Source organism: Phoxinus phoxinus (genome assembly GCF_949152265.1).
Source record: "Phoxinus phoxinus genome assembly, chromosome: 2".
Lineage (NCBI taxonomy): Eukaryota > Metazoa > Chordata > Actinopteri > Cypriniformes > Leuciscidae > Phoxinus > Phoxinus phoxinus.
Window position 1 is genome coordinate 864,177 of NC_136877.1, and position 24,632 is coordinate 888,808.

Genomic DNA, 24,632 nt, shown 5'->3' on the forward strand with positions numbered 1-24,632 from the left:
CCTAAACTCTTAAACTCTTAAACACCGTTTATAAACCACACTGACATCGTTTGGTTATAGTTATGGTTATGGTTATGGTTATTATGGTTATGGTTATGGTATTACTGTATTCCCAGAACACCAGAGCGGTCCCGTAGTTTGAGCTCGAGTGTTTATCGCTGTTCTTCATGATAAGACGTTATCAGTCACTCTATTGTTCACCTCTGCACTACTGTAAATCACACACACACACACACACACACACACACACACACACACACACACACACACACACACACACACACACACACACACACACACACACACACACTTCCAGTTTTTTTCCAAGTATCTCAAGATGCATTTCCTAGCTAGGAAGTTGCCATAAGATATTACGTCTTCATAATTCATAATTCAAAGAGAAGTTTCCATAACTCATTGTAAGGATTTTTTGTTTGTTTTTAACGCCATTCAACGCTGTGGAAAAATGTATGGTAAATGTATAAGCTTATTAAGTTTTTACAATCGAAAATATCTAAAGCTCAATAAATATACAAAATATTTTTTTATGTTTTTCAATGAAAAGTCTCTTCTGCTCCCCAAGCCTGCATTTATTTTATTAAAAATACAACAAAAACATATTATTATAATGTAGATCATCAGTTCTCTATGTGAATATACAGTAAAGTGTAATTTATTCATCATTACTCCAGTCTTCAGTGTCACATGATCCTCCAGAAATCAGGATAATATGATGATCAAGACACAGTTATGATTATTATCAGTGTTGAACACAGTTATTAACAGTTTTTATGGATTCTCTGATGAATAGAAAGTTTAATTTAGCATTAATCTGAAATATAATCTTATGTTGGGGTCAGTGAGAATGTTTTTATGGGGGAAGAAATAAAATAAATCGATACTTTTATTCAGCAAGGATGTTAAATTGATCAAAGTTTACAGTAAAGAGATTAATAATGTTATAAAATATTCTATTTCAAATAAATGAAATATAACATTCTATCCATCAGAGAATCCTGAAATACTGAAGACTGGAGAAATGATGCAGATCACAGGAATATATTACACTTTACTGTATATTCACATAATATTGTTATAATATTTAACAATATTACTTCTTTTTTTTCTTTTTTTCATCAAATAAATGCAGAAGAGACTTATTTTAAAAACATTCAAAATCTTACCGATCCAAAACTTTGGTTTAATTTGATTTAAAACGTTTTCAGATAATTAACTGAATACAACATATTTTCTCACAGGGTTAAATCATCTCAATCTCTAATAACAAAACATGTTTCAGGAATACAGGGAATGCTGGTGGATCTTCGAATATTAAACTCGCGTGTCATATTCGGATGAACATAATAATAACAAAATAAATAAACTTCTCCAAACACTGCGACTAATTTCATAGAGTTTCTTCATGTTGGACAGACTGTCATTTATGAATATAGTTTCAGATCCATAGGAGATATTGTGCAGTTTTCCAGGTCTGGCCGCGTTTCGTTTCTTGTGTCATCTTTACATGATAAGCCCCATTTTTATTTTCATATTAAAAAAGTTTGAACGGAAGCCGGGGTGACTCCGCCCACTGTGACGTCACACACACTCTCTGTATTTAAATCTCTTTATTGCCTTTGAACGCTCGGGTGTGTGTGTGTGTGTGTGTTTGCGCGTGCGTGCGTGCGCGCGTGTGTGTGTGTGTGTGTGTGTGTGTGTGTGTGTGTGTGTGTGTGTGTGTTTGTGTCCAAAACAAAAATTAAAGAAAGGCTAATTTTGATCTCACAAGTCTGACTTTTCCCACTGCAACTCCAAGTTTATATCTCACGAGTCCCTGTAGCAACTCATAATGTAATAACAAAGCATAATTTAATAACTGTGCATAATTTAATACGTTTTCTCAACTTGAGAACAGACACCAGGGGGCGCTACAACATTTACAACACCTCGACATGCTGGCAAAAACTGATCAAAGTTTGATTTATTAAGTCATTGACATTTAGACACTATTTTTTCTTCATTATTACTATTACGCCAATATCTTGTTCGCACAAAGTAAACTTCTCAACACGGAGAACAAGTTATTCTGAGCAAACATGTTTAGTTTGGTGAATTCATGATGTTTGGGAGCAGATCCTGTGAACTGACCAGATGTGTTGATCTGCAATAATACGCCAACATGAGTTGTCACGTGCATATGATACGCATGGGTGTGTGTGGGGTACGGTGCGTGTGTATTACACGCAATAAAGTGCGTAACTGCGTATCATATGCACGTAAAAACTAATTTTCGCGTATTAATTGCACGATAACACAATATATGCTGTAGAGACTCATTTCCATGAGATCCGGAACTGAGGATGAAGACTGTGGTATTAATGTTGTCCAGTAGAGGGAGTCCCAGGATGATGTGTGTGTGTGTGTGTGGGAAACATTGACAGATGTGAACTATGCCTTTTGGGAGAATAGTCCACAAAAACAAGGCCTGTGTGTTCCAGAAAGGCCCTACAAAACCATAAACCAGCAGATTTCATGATTTCCAGTGTAAGAGATTACAAACCAGAAGAATCTGTGCCACAGTTTTGGTTTTTGTCTCCAAAGCAAGAGCCAATTGAAAGAGTGTAAAAAAAAATCAATCATATTTTTATTATTTTATAAATAAATGGATGCATAATTTACCGGTTAATATTCTTTAGTACCATGGAATAGCCTCAAAGTACAACATATTTATGAAATATACTAAAATATAGCATTACCGGTAACACTTTACAATAGTTAGTGGCTTTAACTAATAATGAAATGCACTAATTTCAATATTTACTAATACTTCACTAAAATCTTTTAACATTAGTTATGCACTGTGAACTAACATGAACCGAACAGCTGTATTTTATTAACTAACATCAACAAAGATGAATAAATACTGTAAAAAATGTTAACTATGTTAACTAATAATCTTATTGTAAAGTGTTACCGCATTAACCTAATTGAAAGTTTAAAAAAAAGTTATATATATATTATGGGATGTTCCCGTTGCCTCGGTTAGACTGTTATGTTAGTGTTTAGGCGGTTTACTGTAATAGTTCTCAGGAAGTGTGTAATCCTGACCGCTAACTGCGTCACCGCATCGTGTTGATGTGTGTGTAAGAACTGAACTAGATGTTTTGAATCATACAGTGTCCACATACTCTCATAAAAATGATTTTTGTGGTGAAGTAAATAGGCAACTACAAAAAAAAACCAATTTAATTTACATAAAAAAGTGAGTTCAGGCAAGAATTAAAAAACGAAGTCAATTCTATACTCAATTCAAGCGTGTAGAAATGAAAGCGTAGTTATAAAATTAAGTAAAATTACTCAACTTTTCTGATGCTGGTGTTCCCATCATGCACTGGGCTTTGAATAATTAATGAGGTTGATTTTTCACTGTTTTCCAGCTGTATTTACACTGTTGTATCATTGCTTTTGTTGTTAGGATTAATAACTTGCCATTTTGTGACATTTCTGGATTAATTTTCTACTCAAAATGACACATTCAAACTCAAAAATGATCCATCATTGTGTATTGTGTACCAAGTGGTCTCTGCGTCACATGATGCATATCTCCTGATGTGTAGATATGATGTCTCACACAATATCTGTAATATTAATTACTTAAATGTTTCTAAGTAAAGCATATACTTTAAAAGTGTGGTTTAATTCCATGTTATATTGTTTGAAACTTCAACAAAATAGACAATACTCAACCTTTTACTAGCCAAGTTAAAATGACTTACAGTTTCTCACACTTAACTTAGTTCAGTAGAGTTTACTGAGTTCCATATGTGAAATTTACTTAAAAATATTTGTGCAAAAACTTGCCAAAGAAAAATTAAGTAAATTTTACTTATTGTTTTTGTCAGTGTAGTCTTGTATCTGGTATTTCTTTAGTGGACCTGAAAACAGTATTCTGGATGCATTTCTTCTGAAGTGGCGAATGATTGGAGTGGCCATGATTAACCCGGATTAGGGGTCCAGGGGTATGCCAGATGTGCCATGAGCTTGCCTGGTTCAGAAACTGCGGTAGAAGAAGTGACCTGTCGGGTACTTGGCGATCTCCTTCAACAGGGACAGGAGGCTAAGGCCGCTGATGACTGTGTTGTGGGGCTGACACTCTTGAAGGCCTTCTTGCGGTGTGGAAAAGGGTCTTAGTGGCTCTCCAGGCTGTGCTTAGCTCCCAGTAAGACTGTGGTTGCCCCGGTCCACCGGCATGTGGTGTGGAGTCAAGGTACTATTCTCTCTAGTTCACACCGCATTGCTACATTGGCTCCTTGTGCCCCCCCCCCCCTGTGACTGTTCGTGGTCTGCGGTCCTTCATCGGTGCGTATAAAGTCCTAGCACGCGTTCTTAAAGTTCAAGTTCGGTATTTTACACTTAAAGCCCTGTTTACAGATCGTATCTGATGAAATAGAACGGTTAAGATTAAAATTTGGACACATGCTGCTGTCCCGAGAATTTTAGGTTTATTTAACTTTTGTGGACCTATTTTGCCAAACGCGTCACACCCGTGATTCTTCCGTTGAGAGCTTGAATAATAGAGCCCAGCCCAGTTGGTGGCGATAATGCACCTTTACCAATTGCAAGCAAACCACGGGCATATACACAGAAGAAGCAGAAGATCGCTGTCTTCATTGAAAGCATTACAAACAGACAGCTAATAATGTGGCGAATTTGTGCAGTTCCGAATTGCGGGAAGATTCGTGGCAAAAGGAACACCACCAAGTGCCTGTAAGCCTTGAGACAGCAGCAGCTTCGGCAACAGGCGTAACACTGGACTCCGTTGTCAACTGCCGTTCAAACTCTGCCTTTCTTTGCAGAAATTCCTCCTCTGAATATTCAGGCTCAAACCTATAACCCTGTCCATCAAATCGATCTCAAAACCGTCATCCTCCCATATAAATGTCTCGGAATCCATTTCTAAGTTGACACAGATAGCTTCGATCTTGTAAAAATGTTTAGATAAGTTAGCCTGCGATACCGCGTCCGCGACTGCATAAGACTACAAAAAGCATACAAACAACCCCATTTCCGTTTCCCGCGGCGGAGTAATACCGTAACGTTACCTCACACAGCGAATCCAATACAACTTAATGGAGTTGGACAAAAACTACGCTAAAACCTGTTGGAATGCATCTTTTTCAGCGATTTTTGAGTGCACATACCAGTGAACACCCCTGACCACTCGGTGAGTTTCACGTCTTTGTAAACGAAAGTTTAATGTGTTTTAGGAAGGAATCTTCCAGTGCACATAGACAACCATTGTGGGGGTGTGGGGGGGAAGCGAACTAAACCTAAAATTCTCGGGACAGGAGCATGTGTCCAAATTTTAATCTTAACCGTTCTATTTCATCAGATACGATCTGTAAACAGGGCTTTAAGTGTAAAATACCGAACTTACCCTTTAATGGTTACACGTCGATCCTTGCTCCCTTCGACAATGTGGTCGCTGGTGGCGAGTCGCTGGCTGCGAGTGTGTGTTCAGATGAGCTTCTCCAGTGTCTTCATAAGGCTCAGCAGACGACATTGTTAGGGGTAACAGTTTTAAGACCCGAGACCAGATATGTAGAAAAGATGACCAGGAGTCGTGATGTTCAATCAAAAAGATAAAAATTTACTGGAGAATAGTTTGCAGTTTCATTGGTAGAGCGAGCGTCAAAGTCTCACGAGGAGGTCGCAAGCCAACTCTACCTTACACAAAATAATACACCAATTATACCATTTTGCAAGGGCAAGCATCGCATCATCATACATCTGATTGGCTAAGAGAATATAGAACCATAAACAATTTCACACATGTGAGCAGATAAAAGGTGCCTATCGCCATTAGTCAGGATAGCTGTCGCCAATCCTTAGATTTAGGTCAGAGTTGACCTAACTGTGAGAGGAGAGCGCCGATGAGGATGAGCGTTGTGTCCCAAATGCCTACGTAGAAAGTCAAACACACACACACAGAACACCACCAAATAACATCGCCAAGGCCGAAGAGTGCTTGAGCTTCGTATTATCAGTTAGCCAAAACATAGCTCCTCAGGAAGAAAGGCAGAGAAATGGCATTGCTCTCTAGAGAAAATATATAATTTCACAAGCACAAAAGAATATAGAAATGATTATGTGATAATGCATATATATATTTTTGATTATTGATTTGTATAAAAGTAATGTAAGCATTCAAAAGGATATGGAATTAAATATATATATAACTGACTGAAGAGACAAGGGATTTTGACCGACCCTTCAACATCCACTAGTTGCGCTGTGACGATACCGCGACCTGATGATCAGCTTTGGATTGTCACTGATCTCAGGGATCCAGGGTTGAGCGTGACAATGTACGTTACACGGGGGAAAAGTTGTTGATCGCTGGATATTTTAGCGCTAAGCTTCGTAAAAATCTGATTTATTTGGCTTTCGTGCGAGATTGAGGCCCTGGCTATAGCTGGCAGCTCATATAGTACTCAGTCCTCACAGAAGGCGTGTGTGCTCACTGATAGTAACCCATGCGTGCAGGTCTTGGAAAGGCTGTGCAGGGGCGAATTCTCTGCAAGCCCGCGAGTGACCACTGTCTTGTCCCGCTTCCAGGTCTCTGTTCGTCAATGATGCTCAACGCCTCGCTAACCACCCCCTCAGTGTTAAGGCTAAAGCACCACGGAGTCGGGGTGCACCGGGCCCAGATATCAGCCCGGGCGACCTTGTGTACCTGTGTAGTGACCGCAATAAGTCCCGAGCTCGAAGCCGATATCTCATGCTTAGATCCGACGGGACGTGGAGCAACGTCCGCAAGTTTACGGGTTCCCAGCTGCGGCGTGCTTCTTATAGGGTCCGCTTATCTGATTGTTATTGACTCTTTCCCAAGTGTCGTAGGACATTGTGAAGACGTCTGAGAGAGAAGAGGAGGGCAGAGTGCCAGTTAGCGCTCCCTGAAGTGATCCAGATATCCCCTTGGCGAATGCGGAGCCCGCTTCATCCCCAAGCTCTGATGGCAGCGGACGCCAGGAGGATAGACGCGTGTCCCCGTCTTGTCTGGTTCCATGTCACGAGTTGGCCTCTCCATCAGCTGTCCTGGTGCAGGTCCCACGGCGCTCTGTCCGTCTCCGTCCCACGGCGCTCTGTCCGTCTCCGTCCCACGGCGCTCTGTCCGTCTCCGTCCCACGGCGCTCTGTCCGTCTCCGTCCCACGGCGCTCTGTCCGTCTCCGTCCCACGGCGCTCTGTCCGTCTCCGTCCCACGGCGCTCTGTCCGTCTCCGTCCCACAGCGCTCTGTCCGTCTCCGTCCCACGGCGCTCTGTCCGTCTCCTGACCACGGCGCTCTGTCCGTCTCCGTCCCACGGCGCTCTGTCCGTCTCCGTCCCACGGCGCTCTGTCCGTCTCCGTCCCACGGCGCTCTGTCCATCTCCTGATCATGGCGCTCTGTCCGTCTCCTGACCACGGCGCTCTGTCCGTCTCCTGACCACGGCGCTCTGTCCGTCTCCGTCCCACGGCGCTCTGTCCGTCTCCTGACCACGGCGCTCTGTCCGTCTCCGTCCCACGGCGCTCTGTCCGTCTCCTGATCATGGCGCTCTGTCCGTCTCCTGACCACGGCGCTCTGTCCGTCTCCGTCCCATGGCGCTCTGTCCGTCTCCTGACCACGGCGCTCTGTCCGTCTCCGTCCCACGGCGCTCTGTCCGTCTCCTGACCACGGCGCTCTGTCCGTCTCCGTCCCACGGCGCTCTGTCCGTCTCCGTCCCACGGCGCTCTGTCCGTCTCCTGATCATGGCGCTCTGTCCGTCTCCTGATCATGGCGCTCTGTCCGTCTCCTGACCACGGCGCTCTGTCCGTCTCCTGACCACGGCGCTCTGACCAGTTGAAAGATTATGAGCCTCAATAGATGGGCTGTCTTCTCCTGTATCCTTATTTTGCTTTAAAAGTATTTAGTTTGAGGCGTTGCAGTGGTGTTCTGTGCAGCTCTGGAGGTCTGCCGTATTGTGGATCGTGACGTTGAGGGTTTTTTTTTGTTGTTGTTGTTGTGTAACCTTTTTTGCCATTAAATGCTTGACTAAACTAGTCTCTCAGGTTTGTGTGTTAAGCGTGCAGGGCAACCACCCAGTAGAGCATTACAGTAATCTAGCCTTGAGCTCATGAACGCATCAACTAACTGTTCTGCATTTGTCAATGAGAGCATATGGCGTAATTTAGGTATATTTTTAAGATGGAAAAATGCGGTTTTACAGATACTAGACACGTGACTTTCAAATGAAAGATTGGTATCAAAGAGCACACACACACACACACACACACACCCAGGTTCCTAACCGACGACGAAGACTTAACAGAGCAGCTATCAAGTGTTAGACAGTACTCTAGGTTATTACGTGAGGAAGTTTTTTGTCCAATAATTAGAATCTCTGTTTTAATCTTCATATTCAATTCTTCGTATCCAAGATTACTTAGATTTGTTAGAATCTTTATCCTATTATACACTGACGCGGTTGCGGATCAAGCGCTCCTTCATTAGTGGCGCTGGACAGGGTTTGTGAATGTGTTGAATGAGGTTTACTCACACACAGCTGAGTGATGAACATGAGAAACATGAGGCGTTAGTGACCGGGACTTCTACTGTCCTGAGACTCAAAGCGAGAGGAGGATTGCAACACAAACGGGGAATGAGCCTCAGTCGACGCCACAGGAGAGAGAGAACTGTCTAGACATGTTTAATCATCTGAGCCATCAACCACATCTTTACTCTAGTGTTGCACAATACTGCGTTACTACACAGAGATTAAGATAGCCTGCTATCGGTTACACATTTTATTATAACAGTTTGTAACGCTATCCATGATGCCGTTGTTGAGCTGTGAGTGTGAGATGAGAACCGCAGATGCTAAGCGTGCTCTACCTTCCTCTTATACTTTTGTTTCTTACGTTATTTTGTGACGCTTAGAAAGAGTAATCTCTCATGTACCTGCCATTAAATGTGCAGAATACAGGCTATTCACCTTTAAGCTCTTTCTTCAACGAGATTTATCCTGGTCAAAGCGTTACAAGTTCTGCAAGAATGACAGTTTTTCCTTGAAGAAAATGTATTAATGCTTCAAATTAATCTTGAATGTAACTCGACACCCTTCCCTCATTTAGTATGCGCGGTTCTATGAATATGCAAATGAGCCCCGCCTCCACTCACTCACTCACTCACTCAGAGATCCACTGGTTGACGATCACACGTTGATCTGATTGGTTACAAGGTAGTGTGTGACGTCAGAAACACCAGCGATTTCAAACCGTGTGTTTGAGACTGTCTTTGGTTCACTGCAGTTTTAAGCAGAAAATACTCAGCAATGCTGTCGACTTATGAACTTACACATGGTGTGTGTTAAAGCAGATTAATAACTCCACATACACACATAAACTACATTAAACGCTGGATTTACACCACAGGGGTAAATATACCTATAGTCCTACTGTAGCCTGCATGAATATTTTAAAGCACTGTTGATTTCATGTGTTTCTTATTGCCATAGTTATAAAAGTTATAATTCGAATGTATTTAATAAAGAAATAAACTCAAATAATTCACAACGCATGTCTATCTACACAAACATTAACTGACAATGGACTGAGGAAACACTGGAACTTGTACAATGATAACTCAAACACAACAGTTGTAAATCATAATAAATTAATATCCATGGTAACAAACAAGTGGCGGGAAAAGGCAACAGGAAATAATGACAAGCAAAACTAAACTGACAGTTCATGACATTTATATGGTCATATTGATCGTAATGTGCATCTGCACATTTTAAAGATGAAATCATTTAAAATATATTTTAAGATAAAATACAATTAAAAAAACGATATAAAAGTACATAAAAAAATATTAAATTAGTCATATCATGAAATTGATTTTGTCATCCCTATTCAGAATTGTGAAAGTTAGCGAATGTGATTGATCATGTTTTAAAAAAAAAAAATTATTAGGCCTAATTTATAAAACAAGGAATTTTAAGTTTTGTCATATTATTCAATTATTTTTACTGTTGTTTTAGTTTTTTTTACTGTGGTATCGATTTATTAGTAGGCCTATTGTTGTGATTATTAGTTGTGATTTTGCTGGGTATAGTATGCAAGTCATAATTTCGTCCCTATATTGAAAGAGATTCCAGATTCCATAAATTTTAATATTAATAATTAATTTTGCATCCACCATATCGGTATCAGCCGATAAATGTTCATTTTTTATGTTATCGGCAATAAGAAAATGTGTCCGATATATTAAAGCCGATAAATAATGTATGTCCGTCAGCTGAGACTCAGATGCGCACTGTTCTGGTTCTGAATTGCTTGAAATATGATTGGAATCTTAAAGGAAAATACAGTTCTGTAATATAGGCTTCATAAAATTACAATGTTGTGAATTATTTGTGTTTCTGTTGCTGTTAGTCAATATCCCTGTTAGTTCGTAATAGGAAATGTCCAAATCCTGACCACTAACGGCCATAACTTTCTCAATGAGTTTTACTACCGCATATTGAGTCCTGCAATATGAAATATGCAGTTATTCTTTATTATCAAGCATTTCTTTGTGCAGTTGCCCTGGAAAGTAGCCTATTTGGAAACTTAACATAAAAAATTTGTTTCAGTGTCATCGCATCATTAGAAACTATCAAGACCAACAAGTAATTCCTCTCAAGTTTACAGGTGTTTGCACGGGTCTTTAAGTGTCTCATTAAATAACTGTACAAACAATCATTGTATAAAGCGCTATAAATATAAAGAGGATATAGAAACATTTTAGTATGCATCAGTGAGGAAGATTCAAACTCAGGATTGTGTGTGTGTGTGTGTGCGCGCGCGCGCTGCGGGGGCGCGCCTAAAGGCGAGGTCCGGGAACGCGCTACTAATTTGTAGTTCAGAGAAAAGATCAGATCGCAGGAACACAAGCCGAGATGTCTTCGGGTGTAGTCCTGGTTTCTGCGGTTCTCCTGACGCTCCTGATAGTGTGGATCTGCGGACACTCGCGGAGAAGGTGAGATCAACTCCACATCATTCAGTCTGAGTTATTATTACAGTTTTCATAAAGCGCAGATCTTCCAACTGCAGGTGTGTTAGCCTACATCTGCTCGTTATGTTATATTAGAAGTCACTCAATTACCATGCAGACGCCATTCTATAAACTTATAGAGTATATTAGCTAATAAAAAATTATGGTGAATAGTCGTTGATTATGTTAAAACGTGTGCATGCTTTCATAACAACAAACGTATCAAACACAGTGTATTATATAGGCTAATGAAAATATCAGATCCCGCTCTAAATATAGCTGTGTTAAAAAAAATTGTTTTAGTTTAATTAATTGAATAGGCTATACTTAAACTATTTGATGCTTTTGTCACGGTTATAATAAAAGGATCCAAGAGCAGGAGTTGACAGTCCTTAATGGGAATATAAAGGCGGTCTGTATAATGCACACAGAACTGATAAGCAGAGAAGACTCCTGTCCTGATGAGGATCTGATCTGATCACCCGTAGAGATGGACGTATCTCAGCCAGGAGAAGAGGACCGATGCCGGACACAGATAACACACACACACTGCGATTCTGGCCGTCTGAGACAAATTTAGCAAATCCTAAAAGAATCCTCCGATCCTCGTGTTCGCCGGTGTAACGGAGGCCAGCTAGTAGTCGCTGTGCGAGTAAACCTCACTCCTCTGATCTCAATAGGCTGCAGTCTTTAGCCTCCTTGTTAGAGCGCCTGACTCTCATGCCGGAGACCCGGGTTCGAGACCCGCACGGAGCGGGGTGAGTAGGACCTGGGTGTAGGGGTTACACCGGCAGCCGATTAATGAATCGCGATCAAATGTTAGTGTCAGAAGATTTGAACACAGTCCTGCAGTGTGGCTTCTCCTAAAGACGACCGTCAAAGTGTCTTCGTTTTACAAGACGAGCCATAAGCAAAATTAACATTAGAGATTTCATTGTAGCCACTATTCCCAATCCCGTGTGTAGCGGTCACCGGACGCCATACAACTCCGGACAAGTCTTCCAGTCGTCCAGTCCGGCTTTTACGACAACTGAGATCTTACAGTGTGACAGGGCCAGAGTACACAGCTTTACTGGAGTAAAAGTACAGATACCTCTTGCTAAATTTGACTCAAGTACAAGTAAAAGTATTACAGTCAGATGTCTACTTAAGTAAAAGTACTTGAGTATCAAGAGTAGCCTACATTTTCTAAATATTGCATTTCTACTGCCGCAGTGCTTACATGTATCTACATAAACATCCTACACGCAGAGGTGGACAAAGTACACAACTTTCTTACTGGAGTAAAAGTACAGATATACTGGTCAAATATTACTCCGTTACAAGTAAAAGTTGTAAAGACCGATGTTTACTTGAGTACAAGTACAGAAGTACTCGTTTTTAAAAGTACTTAAGTATAAAAGTAAATGTCAATGCATTGTTTATTATTGTTGCATGTAATATTTACAGTACCTTATGCCTCTGAATCTCTGCCTGCCTCATATCAATATCACATGTATTTCTATAACACAGTTCCAGTCGTGGGATTAATAAGTCACTCAATAACGTCCACAATGGTTTCGGACACACAAACGGCTGTTTGGCTTTTAGTGTGAATATGTTAGTCTTACTGTGATCCAAAACACTAACACAGTTCACATTTAGAAGACCAAACCCAACGGTGAACATTAAAATCATGTTGATGTCAGAATCCAAAGTCAGATTGACGTTAATCTCCAGCGTTGGACAGACGTTGTATTGTGGTTGAGAAACGGTTGACGTCAGAAACCAACATCAGTCGAGTTCTGGCGTCAGACTTTCATTTACAACCAAAATCATCCCTGACGTTATACTTTCTACTGAAGGACCTTGACAGAAATGTAGTGGAGTAAAAGTAAAAGCTTCCAGAAAAAATAATACTCAAGTAAAGTACAGATACTCCAAAAGTGTACTTAAGTAAATGTACTTTATTACTGTCCACCTCTGCATGGAGTTATGAAAAATGTTCATGTTAATATTTTGGTGAATGTAAAAGGAATTGAAAGTAAAATAAAAAAAGTAAAAAAAGTCATTATCATCTTTTCACCATGTTGCTTTATTTAACATTAAATAAAGGCAATAGCACAATATTAGCTGTAGCACCTATTGCCATGATGACTAACAGGTGCAGAGAGAGAGAGAGAGAGAGAGAGAGAGAGAGAGAATCTCAAGTGAACGTACAAAGAGGTGTGTGTGTGTGTGCGCGAGATCTCCTGATACTATCAGGGAAAGTGTGTGTGTGTGTGTGTGTGTGTGTGTGTGTGTGTGTGCAAGATCTCCTGATACTGTCAGAGAAAGTGTGTGTGTGTGTGTGTGTTCTTTCAGTAATTCATTCTCCTCCATTTAGCCAGAGCCGTTGAAACGTGTTTTGTTGTTGAACGGCTCTGCATTCGCTACATTAGAGAGCAAGAGAACTGTACGGGCGGTTCACACAGAAAGAGTTTTTCCTGTTAAAAACGTGAGATGTTGGTCAGAAAGCGCAAGTTCTAGAAACACGTTATTTAAAAAGTTTAACTTATTTGAACTTGAGTGTTGTGTTTTTGTCAAGCGTTAACCTTCCCGTCCCTCTCTCGAATCAACACTGAGAGATTAAACTGCAGTTCCTCCACTGGCCACTAGAGAGCGCTGCAGAAGAGACTCAGTCCCATAGAGCTGGTAAGTCCCGCCCATCCGTAAAACTCGAAGTGGACCTCTAGGTTGAAAAAGCGTCAATGCAAGTGAATGAGAGAAAATAATTATTTTCGGATTGTGCCATGAATGTGAACATATGTTGTCTGTGAATGTTTTATATAATTTCTCATGTAACGAGTTTGACAGTATATTGTATGATTCTTTGGCTAGCAGTTGTGGAATAGACATAACGAGAAAGACTACACGTCGCATATGTGACGTCACCGCATAACACATTTCCCCTCCACAAATCACGGTGCGATAATCTAAGAAATTAGATCGAGATGCCTGTGTGTTTTGTACCCAAATGTCACCAAAGACACAGGCATGTTTAGCGGGATCCGTGAGCTAGTGGTGGTGACGTACATCAAACGCGTCGAAAGCAGCGAAGAGTTGTAGTCCACAAAGTGCTTTCACAAAGTCTAGCCGTATGAAAATTATACCCGCTAAATTGTAGCATTCTTTACACGAAAAATTATATAAAAAATTTCCAGACAACATATGTTCACATTCATTGCAAAATTCAAACGGGATTAGAAAATAATTATTTTCTCTCATTCACTTGCATTGACGATTTTTCAACCTAGAGGTCCAGCGGGGTTAGCGGAAGGGGCGGGACTTACCAGCTCTATAGACCCGCATGTTAAACTGTCCAACTTTACAGCAGAATAAACATGTTCACAGTCTGGTGCAAAAAGTAGTTTTGGTCTATAAAGCTAATTTTGTCCTTCATAACGACTGTGAGGGGGTGAATATTTTTATAACTCATCCGTTTAAATTATATTAAGCCTTACATTTCCGCATAATTAAGGGCGTGGCCACTTGAGTGACAGGTGGATTGCCGCTGATGTCACTACTAGGTTTGTTTGCTGTCTGTTAGCGTCACGTCACCTCAGCTAATCCGCCTCGCTGCACAGTCGTTTATCCGGGAGTGACGCGCGGGCGCGGTCAAGATGGCGACACTTTAGGCTTCAGAAATGTTCTTCAGAAACACTACGGGTGACGTCACGCACACTACGCCCATGTTTTTTTACAGGCTATGGTTTTTGCGCAAGCTCAACGGTCAAATGCGTTCGTCTAGCGTGTTTACATTGAAAAACAGTAGAAAAGTAGCGCAGGCGAATGATAATAACACGTTCTGTGTGAACGTCCCCTTAAGACTGAGTTGGTCTTGTCCTAACTGAGAACATTTCTCCACACTATAAGCCAATGTGTCCATTTATTATCAACACTACTGTGAGATGTCGTCTGATCATGTGACGTGTGCGGTGTTGTGTGTTTGCAGGCGGCCCGGCGAGCCTCCGCTCGTCTCCGGCTGGATCCCGATCATCGGAGTCACTCTGGATTACGCCACAAAACCGCTAGGCTTCTTACGAGAGGCGCAGAGGAAATACGGGGATGTTTTCACGTGTGCCATTGCTGGGAAATACTTCACTTTCGTCACAGACCCTTTTTCTTTTCCCACGGTGGTACGGCAAAGCAGAAATCTCGACTTTAAGAAGTTTTCTCTTGGTGTTTCGCGGCGGGTAAGTGAGGAAACAAGCCTGGACTTTAATGATCTCCATTCGCATGTTCATTTTCATCTGTGGTTTCTTTGGGATTTCTCTTTCAAACCCGAGTAGCTTTAGGAGACCCTAGCAAAAATCTCCTTTTGTTCGCTTTAACAACTGAAATATCAAAGTCCCGCTGTAGTCAATCATTGTATCCCTTAAAACTTACCTTTGATCATCCAAATTACATTTTTAAACGTTTTTGCAATATCTTGAATGTAACTCGACACCCTTGCCTCATTTAGTATGCGCGGCTCTATGAATATGCAAATGAGCCCCGCCTCCACTCACTCACTCACTCAGAGATCCACTGGTGGACGATCACACGTTGATCTGATTGGTCAAGGTAGTGTGTGACGTCAGAAACACCAGCGATTTCAAACCGTGTTTTTGAGACTGTCTTTGGTTCACTGCTAGCCTGGGAAAACCCAGACCACTTCCGGCAAATTTAGATTTGCTCTGCAAGTGGGTCTGGCAAAGAGCCCATTGAAATCCATTTCCAATCCGTCGAAATCGCGGCACCAATCAGAAACGTTTTACACGATGACGACAGAGCAGAGACGGTGACGCAGATTTTGTACATTACAGAGATGGATGCCGCCGTGGAACATCACAACATCACTCGTTCGAATCAGCTATCGCGTCTGTTTCAAGCGATTTAAAATGGTCATTTTCGTTAACATAAACAGAGAATTGCTGAGAGTCTCGAGATGTTTCTCCGTCGCTCTGCATACGTCATGACATTCATCGCTCTGATTGGTTTTAGATCTATCCGACGTCCGTTGGTGACGCCCCTGTGGAAATGAATTGTCTATGGAGCTTTGCCAGACCCTTACTCAGTTACAACTGAGAGGGTCTGGGTTTTCCCAGGCTAGTTCACTGCAGTTTTAAGCAGAAAATACTCAGCAATGCTGTCCACTTATGAACTTACACATGGTCTGTGTTAAAGCAGATTAATAACACCACATACACACATAAACTACATTAAAAGCTGGATTTACACCACAGGGGGACTTTGCTTTCGTATTTCAACATGCTTTTAACAATTCAACCCATCATTTAAGTCATTCAACCCATGAAAAGTTGGAAAACACACCAGGAAATTCTCTTTTTAAAGGGGATAAAATGCATCAAGTTACCGGTTACTGTTCTCCTGATGAGAAAGCATTGGGTTACTCTCTGTAAACAGAGCGAAGCATTGCATTATGGGAAACGCTTCAGGCGTGAGATCTATCACAGCACGTCTGTCTGAAGGGCACTAACCAGAGCTCATCATAAGATGCCCACGTTAGCATGATAGTCAACACATCAAAATAAGTGTACTTACAAATGAAGTCCCCCTGTAATCAATCTTGTATCCCCTAAAACTCATCTTTAATCACCAAAATTATATATTAAAACATTTTTTTCCTTGAAAATAATTCTTCATGCCTTAAAATATCTTGAATGTAACTCGACACCCTTGCCTACGCGGTTCTATGAATATGCAAATGAGCCCCGCCTCCACTCACTCACTTTAAGTTATTAAAATACTGTCTGCAAGGATATGTTTTGAAAATATACTTTTTAGATTTGAAGTACGCAACAAGTGCACATTCAACTCAATTAAGCACACTTCTTTTTCTCAAGGGAAGGTTGAACTGGACACACACACACACACACACAGAGAGAGCAATTTTCTCTTCTCTTTTGTGCAGGTATAAAACTATGACATTACATTCCTTCTGAAGATTGCATGTCTAAACTAGTCATGTAACGCTGAGCTCACACTATAATGAGCTTTATATGAACACTGGCAAACTGGCAGGGGTGACCTCTGACCTCTGAAGGGGTAATTAGCTTTATGCCCAGCTGCACTACTTCCTGAAGTCTTCCATTATTGGACAAACTGATTAATCCAGGTGTGCCTGACCTCAGAAACAATAATCAGACACACCTGGATTAAAGTTAGGTTTGGTAATCCTGTTCAGTAACATTTGTTTTTATACTGGGTGAAATGGTCCTTCCATTCTGATAGTAGTCAATACATTATGTGTTCAGAAAAAGGAATGAAACAAATCTGACCTCTGTAGCAGCTGTAGGACAGTAAAAACTCTGACCAATCACTGCCATTCGGTGCGAATGTAAAGAACCAATCAGATGCCTTCATGTCTCGTGCCCGAGCACCACTGCGTGCACAGCAGTGATGCGCGGGTCAATGTATAAACAACCCGCACCCGACCGTCGTTTTCAACTAACCCGCCCGCAACTCGGACCGCAAAAAAAAAGAAAGAAAATATTGTACCCGACCCGCGTTTTTTAAAGTAGCTGTAAATGCTCATCGCGTCATGGGCCATAGACGGAGGAACTAGGGGTGCGCATGTTTCAGAATGCTGTATGATATCGCCTAGTGTTTTGTAATAAAGGCTTGATTTATTCATTTATTTCGTTTCATTTTCTTAACAATTAAGATGCTGCATGTGTTTATCCAGCCTAATCGAAGTGTGTGTCTCCCCCGGACTTTCCCAACAAAAATTGTTGGCGCATTCAGCCAATAAAGTGTAGACCTATGTATTTTACAGAACTTTGTGTCTAGTACTATATAAATTACAAAGGTAAACGACCCGACCGACCGCAACCCAAATATCATTAAAAATATTTTTGGATGACTCGTACCCGCTGGTAACCGCAGGCACCCGCTCATTTTGGATCAACCCGCGCATCACTGGTAGGTACATGCAGCTGACTCCAAATGTGGATGCGCGTTCATGTTTGTGGGGGGGCGTAGCTTTGGACGGAGCAGTGAGAGGAGGGGGCGGAGCTTAGAAGAGGTGCCACTTTCAAATCTGGCTAGCTCTCCAACATTACCTACTCTAGCTTTAAGGAGCTGGCTGAAGTTCAGGAAGTAGTGCAGCTGGGCATATAGCCAACACACACACACTATGTGTCAATCAATAGTCACAACATGGCCGCCGCTGCGTTTGAATGAAACAAGAGAGAGCGAGTCCACGATACTGGATGGCATAATTAAATAACTGTACTGTAGTTTTAATATTTTATTAAAATACCAAATGCAAAACTTCCACGAAGAAAACAACATTTAGCGAGTGTATAGCGCTGATGACTTCAGTGACCGGATGTTTCTGTGTTCTGTTGTTATCTGGGAATAATATAGTTAGAAGACGCAATTGACCAATCAGAATCAAGTATTCCACAAAGCCGTGTAATAAAGGACTTTAGCCCCCCTAAATTTCCACTCAGCCCCCTTAAAAATGTGCGAGTAACTCCGTAATATGTACACTAATTTGTGATCGCCTCAGTCCCCTTTGAAACTTATGAAACCGGCAGCAGGCTTCGGCTCATCCCCGTATTTTAGTCTGCGTTATTCAGTTCTTCAATCCGCAGCAACAGTGCAATATTTTGTTATTATGTTCATTTTATAGTAAATCCAAAAGCAAAACATACGAAAAGAACTATAAAAGGGAGTGGAAATGGCAAATGAGCTAATGAGTGGTCCTCTGCAGCCATCTACTGGTTATAGTGGTAGTTTCAAGTCCTTTTCATGTTAAAAGTGTGTTTGTTTTCCACCAGGTTACAGAAATCATCCAATAAATCATGGCACACCTTCCATGTTATCTCCATGAATAAAAAATTAGAAATGTAGATATTTTGTCACAGCGTCTGGGTGTCAGCAGAGGTACCAACTTTCCCTCGGATAAGTTTCCTCTGTGTGTTGGTGATGGCACAGACTGAGCACCCCTTGATGTACCGGGAGATATCTTGGGTCATGTTGAGTAGTGATCTTGTAGGAGCGAGAGGGTTCGCTGGCTGCCTAGGTGTCCAGAGCCCGGAGAGGTGCGAGTCCATGAGGGATGGACGGCAGGCGGATGGTACATACAGCCGCCCCTCAGGACCTCCCGGCGTAGCAGGCTCGTTGAGGGTGGGTTGGATGAGTTGATCGTTGAGGGACCATTGGATCGGACTGACTACCATAGCTGGAGGGAGAACAGTTTCTGGAGGACTGGATTCAGGTTCAGGATGAATAGACGGGACAAGGCATCCGCCTTGCAATTCTTAGTACCGGGTCGGTAGGTCACGGTGAAGTCGAACCGTGTGAAGAGCAGAGCCCAACGAGCTAGTCTTGGGTTGAGTCGCTTGGCTTCTCTGAGATTTTCCAGGGTTCGGTGATCTGTGATGACTTCAAAGTAGTGGTGGGCTCCCTCCAGCCAGTGTCTCCATTCTTCCAAGGTGAGCTTGATCGCCAGCAGCTCATGATTTCCTATATCATAGTTCTGCTCCGCCGGGGACAGCGTCTTGGAGTAGAAGGCGCATGGATGGAGTCGAGAAGGCTCACCCTGCCGCTGGCATAGAAGGCATTCTTCAGGTGTTGAAAGGCTTCTATGGCCAAGGGGTTCCAGGACAGAGACTTGGGGGCCGGTTTCTGAGGACTGAGGTGAGCTGAGGAGACTGTAGTTCAGGACGAATCTTCGATCAAAGTCGGAAAAAGCGTTGGAGTTCCTTTATAAAGACAGTTTGAGGCCAGTTGTGAATGGTGTCCACCTTCCTCTGGTCCATCTGGATACCTTGTTGGTTGATGATCTATCTTAAGAACTGGATGGATGGTGTGTGGAACTTCTCCAACTTGAGATAGAGGTGGTGTTCTCTCAGCTTTTTGAGTACCTCCGTTATTTGTTGGCGATGTTCAGCCAGGTTCCGGGAGTAGATCAGAATGTCGTCTATGTAGACGATGATGAAGCGTTGGAGGTACTCCCGGAAAACCTCATTCATATACCCCTGGAATACGGAGGGGGAGTTGGACAGGCCATACGGCATCATCTGGTACACGCAGTGGCTGTCAGGGTAATGAACGGCGTTTTCCATTCATCCCCCTCACGTATTCGAATGCGGTTGTAGGCGCTCCGCAGGTCCAGTTTGGAGAAGATGCGAGACCAACGGAGCTGTTCCAACGCGGCAGGGACCAGAGGAAGATGATAACTGAACTTGACGGTGTTGAGTGCCCGGTAGTTGATGCACAGCCACAAGCCTCCGTCGTTGATGTTGATGGTCGGATGAAACGTTGATTGAGAGCCTCCTAAATGTACCCCTCCATGGCCTTCTGCTCCGGGATGGACAAAGGGTAGACCTCACCCTTCGGTGGAGTGGCCCAAGGCAGGCTAACCTAACCCAAATTGATTGAATAATCAGGGGTTGACTTGATAGGTAGTGTATAGTCTACTGTATTGTTCATGCCCTAGTATACAAACAATATATTATTATTATTTTATTATTAATATGTTCATTGAGCCCCCTAATATTGAAATCCTTGTGATGTTCCTGAGTTCAGTTACTTTGAATAAAATGGATGCAACATATTGTCAGCCCAGATCCGGCCCACATCTGGACCGTGTGGAATCCATGTGTGCCAGATCTGGGCCGACATGTTGCTGTCTGGGATGTAAACCTAGGTTTGATCTTGATTCTCTTGTTTCTCTCTCTCTCTCTCTCTCTCGCTCTCTCGCGCTCTCTCTCTCTCTCTCTCACACACAAGGTCTTCGGTCACGCCAACTTCAACGATCCTCAGTTCAGTGAGAGTTACAGGGAAGTTCACAGCCTGTTTCGACAGACGCTTCAAGGCCCGTCTCTACAAGAGCTTGGCGACTCCATGATGTCCAATCTACAGACGGTTCTGGACAGAGAGAACGAGTCTATGCTGTGTAATCCACAGACGGCTCTGGATCGAGAGAACGGTTCTGAACACCGGTGGCTGGAAGAAGGTCTCCAGAGCTTCACGAACCGCATCATGTTCGAGGCCGGGTTCCTCACGCTCTTCGGGAGAGACCCAGGGTTTCTCAAGGCCAGCAGAACATGCATGCGAGAGTTTCTGGCGTTCGATCACGCGTTCCCATTCCTGGCGGCTGGCGTTCCCATCGGATTGATCCCGCGAGTGTGGAGAGCGAGAGAAGCTTTAGCCGAGGAACTCATGCATGAGGAACTTAAACAGCGGGAATGCATCTCGGATCTGATTCGCCGCAGAATGGAGGCTTTTGATCACATGCATTTGGATGAAACTGGAAAAGCACGGACACATGTGTGTATGTTATGGGCGTCACAGGCTAATACTCTTCCTGCGGCTTTCTGGAGTCTGTATTACACACTCAGGTAATCACATGTGTCATGATAGAAATCAATGCATGCTAAATATGTAACAGCATTAAAGGATTAGTTCACTTTTAAAAAAACTTTTGCTGATAGTTTACTAACCCGATGTCATCCAAGATGTCCACGTCTTTCTTTCTTCAGCCGAAAAGAAATGAAGGTTTTTGATGAACACATTTCTCCATATAATGGACGTCAATGGGCCCCAAACGGGTCAAGGTCCAGATGACAGTGTCAGCGCCGCTTCAACGGGCTTTAAACGACACCAGACGATGAATACGGGTCTTATCTAGCGAAACCATCATCATTTCAAACATAAATAAACAAGTTTAAGTTTTATAAGCACAAGCGCTCGCCTTGCTCTGTTCTGTGATGCGCGTTCGTGACGTCACGTAATACGCAGTTACGTTGAAAAGGTCACGCTTGACGAGTCAGTGTTTACAGATGTGCGGAAGGAGGACCATACACACATATTCAAATGTCTTTGTGTCAGTTTATCGGTTAAAATGCCCATCTCGTGTGTGTATCCTGGTGTTGGAATATTAAAAAGCCTAAAAGAAAATTTTCGTCAGGATAGAAATGTTTTACTTTTCATAGAAGCGTGATCTTTACAACGTAACTGCGTATTACGTGACGTCACGAACGCGTGTCACAGAACAGAGCAAGGCGAGCGTTTGTGCTTATAAAACTTAAACTTGTTTATTTGTTTTTGAAATGACGATGGTTTCGCTAGATAAGAGCCGTATTCATCGTCTGGTGTCGTTTAAAGCCCGTTGAAGCGGCGCTGACACTGTCATCTGGACCTTGACCCGTTTGGGGCCCATTGACGTCCATTATATGGAGAAATGTGTTCATCAAAAACCTTCATTTCTTTTCCACTGAAGAAAGAAAGACATGTACATCTCGGATGACATCGGGGGGAGTAAACTATCAGCAGAAGTTTTTTAAAAAGTGAACTAATCCATTAATACTGAAAATGAAATGTGTTATACTACAAGCTCACCGCTGATAGCTAAAAAAAAGCCCCCCTGTGGTGAAAATCCAGTGTGTGTGTGTGTGTGTGTGTGTGTGTGTGTGTGTTCTGATCCTCAGATCTGCGGACGCTCTCACCGCTGCTCGCACAGAGATCAACAGTGTTCTGTCCGGCCAGGCATTAAACAACCAGGACCAAAGAATCGAGCTTTCTCGAGAGCAGCTGGACTCTATGACTGTATTAGGTCAGTGATTTCTTACTCTACTCAGACATCTAAGAAATGTTCATGTCTAATTGTCATGATTACTTTGTATCGTGTATAAGAATGTCTTGGAATTTGGGTAACTAATTGTGCAATGTGATCTTGCACTTGCAGTTTGAACACGTTGACATGTAGAAGTTTGGCTAGTGAAGTTTTTCTTTTTTGGGCTCTCTCTGCTCTCTGATAGAGGAAAAAATTAATATATAAATATGGTTTTGAACAAGGAGGACATTGACCTCAAGGGAGCCTTTGGGAAACTGAAGACAGATTTATTAGGTCCCTCCTAGTTGGCACCGGTTCAGAACGGATGTTTTAGACCCTCACTGACAAGCATAACACTGCAAAACATGCTTTTCTTAGTATGTTTGTCTTGGTTCCTGTCCAAATATCTAAAAATTCTTAAATCAAGAAGCATTGACCACATGAGTAAAATGCCATAGGATATTATGCCTTGTTTTCTGGCGGGGGGAAATCAAAATGAAGTGAGTTCACTTCATTAAGAAAACTAATCTTAATTCAAACAGAAACAAGATTATTTTTCTTACACCATTGGCAGATCATTTAAAAGATAAAAGATTCCCCCCTAGAAAAGAAGACATAATATCTTATGGTATTTTACTCATGTGGTCAATGCTTCTTGATTTAAGATTGTTTAGATATTTGGACTGGAAACAAGACAAACATACTGGGTAAGAAAATATTTTTTGCAATGAAGCTGGTGGATGTATAGCTGAATAGATGGCAGCTGGAGATGCAGGGGATTTATTGAAACAAACAAACAAACAAACAAACAAACAAACAAACAAACAAACAAACATAAAGTGAACATATAAACAAAAGAATAGGAAACCAGGGAACACAGAGCAAAAATAGAGAAAGGCACTGGCAATATTTTGTCTACAAAAGTAACTTAACTTCTTGTTCAATAAAAGTAATATCGCGCTCAAAATGAAACTGTTAGTCTGATTACTGATCACTCGACCTGCTGTCTCGGGAATTGGTGTAGCCTAGTATTTGTATAATTAGCACTTTTTGATAATTTTTTTATTTTAATTAAATAAATGTTTGTTGTTCAGAGAGTATAATCGAGGAAGCTCTTCGCCTGTCCAGCGCCTCCATGATGATCCGCGTCGCTAATGAAGACTTCACTCTGACGCTGGACTCGGGTCAGACCGCTGACATAAGGAGAGGAGATCACGTCGCTCTTTACCCACAGCTCATACACCTGGACCCCGAGATCTACCCCGATCCCACCGTACGTGCGCAAACTTATAACAAATAACCATTCTTTTAATCAATGAGCTTTTAGATCATTTAGGTCATGTTGGGAGCGGAAACATGTGGCTGCATTTTCACTGTTCTGACCAGCAGGGGTCGCCAGCGTTTCGTTTTGGTCGCTTCATTTCTCCTGTCCTGATAACTAAACTATGGAAGCTTGTTTCCGCCACAGAATAAAACATTTTAAAAGATAATTGTGACTTTTTATCTCACAGTTGCGTGATGTAAGGGTTATAAAATCAGAATTGTGAGATAAAAATTCAGACTTTACTTTACAAACTATAAAGATCAAAGACTATTCAACAAGAAAACTACAAGGGACTACAAACAAGGCGCAGGAAACAGGAACAGAGCAGTACAAAATTATTCATTTTTTAGCATTGGTTTGCCCAAAATTACCGTACAGTGGGCCGTATCTTGCACCCAGCGCAATTGACTTTGTACACCGACGCATGTATCATTCCTATTCTGCACCCGCGCACAGCGGACTTTTCCCTCCACAGACGCACGTCGGTAAATTAGGGAATGAACGGTTCAGTGTAAAGAGGAGTGTGTTCCGGCGCAAACGTTCCCTGGTGATATTCTGCAGTTTCAGAAAACAACTCCGCCACTGACCAGGAGAAACCCAGTCTAAAGACAGCGGCGCCGCGCGTTAGTCATATGCTATTTTAAGCGCGCGTGCTTGGCCATT

General features: G+C 42.2%; 1 protein-coding gene across 2 annotated transcripts in view; it reads left to right on the forward strand.

Moving 5' to 3' along the window:
- The window catches only part of cyp7a1b (cytochrome P450, family 7, subfamily A, polypeptide 1b), a 33,838-nt gene that overhangs the window by 4,661 nt on the left and 4,545 nt on the right, over nt 1-24,632 (forward strand). Inside the window, exons 1-5 of one of the 2 annotated variants that reach the window (XM_079605300.1) lie at nt 10,923-11,040; nt 15,029-15,269; nt 20,821-21,431; nt 22,521-22,645; nt 23,740-23,918. In XM_079605300.1, the coding sequence (XP_079461426.1) occupies nt 10,961-11,040; nt 15,029-15,269; nt 20,821-21,431; nt 22,521-22,645; nt 23,740-23,918 (1,236 nt within the window). In that variant the 5' untranslated portion in view covers nt 10,923-10,960. Of the gene's footprint in view, nt 1-10,922; nt 11,041-15,028; nt 15,270-20,820; nt 21,432-22,520; nt 22,646-23,739; nt 23,919-24,632 lie in introns of those variants that run through there. The other variant, XM_079605299.1, reaches the window with a different exon arrangement.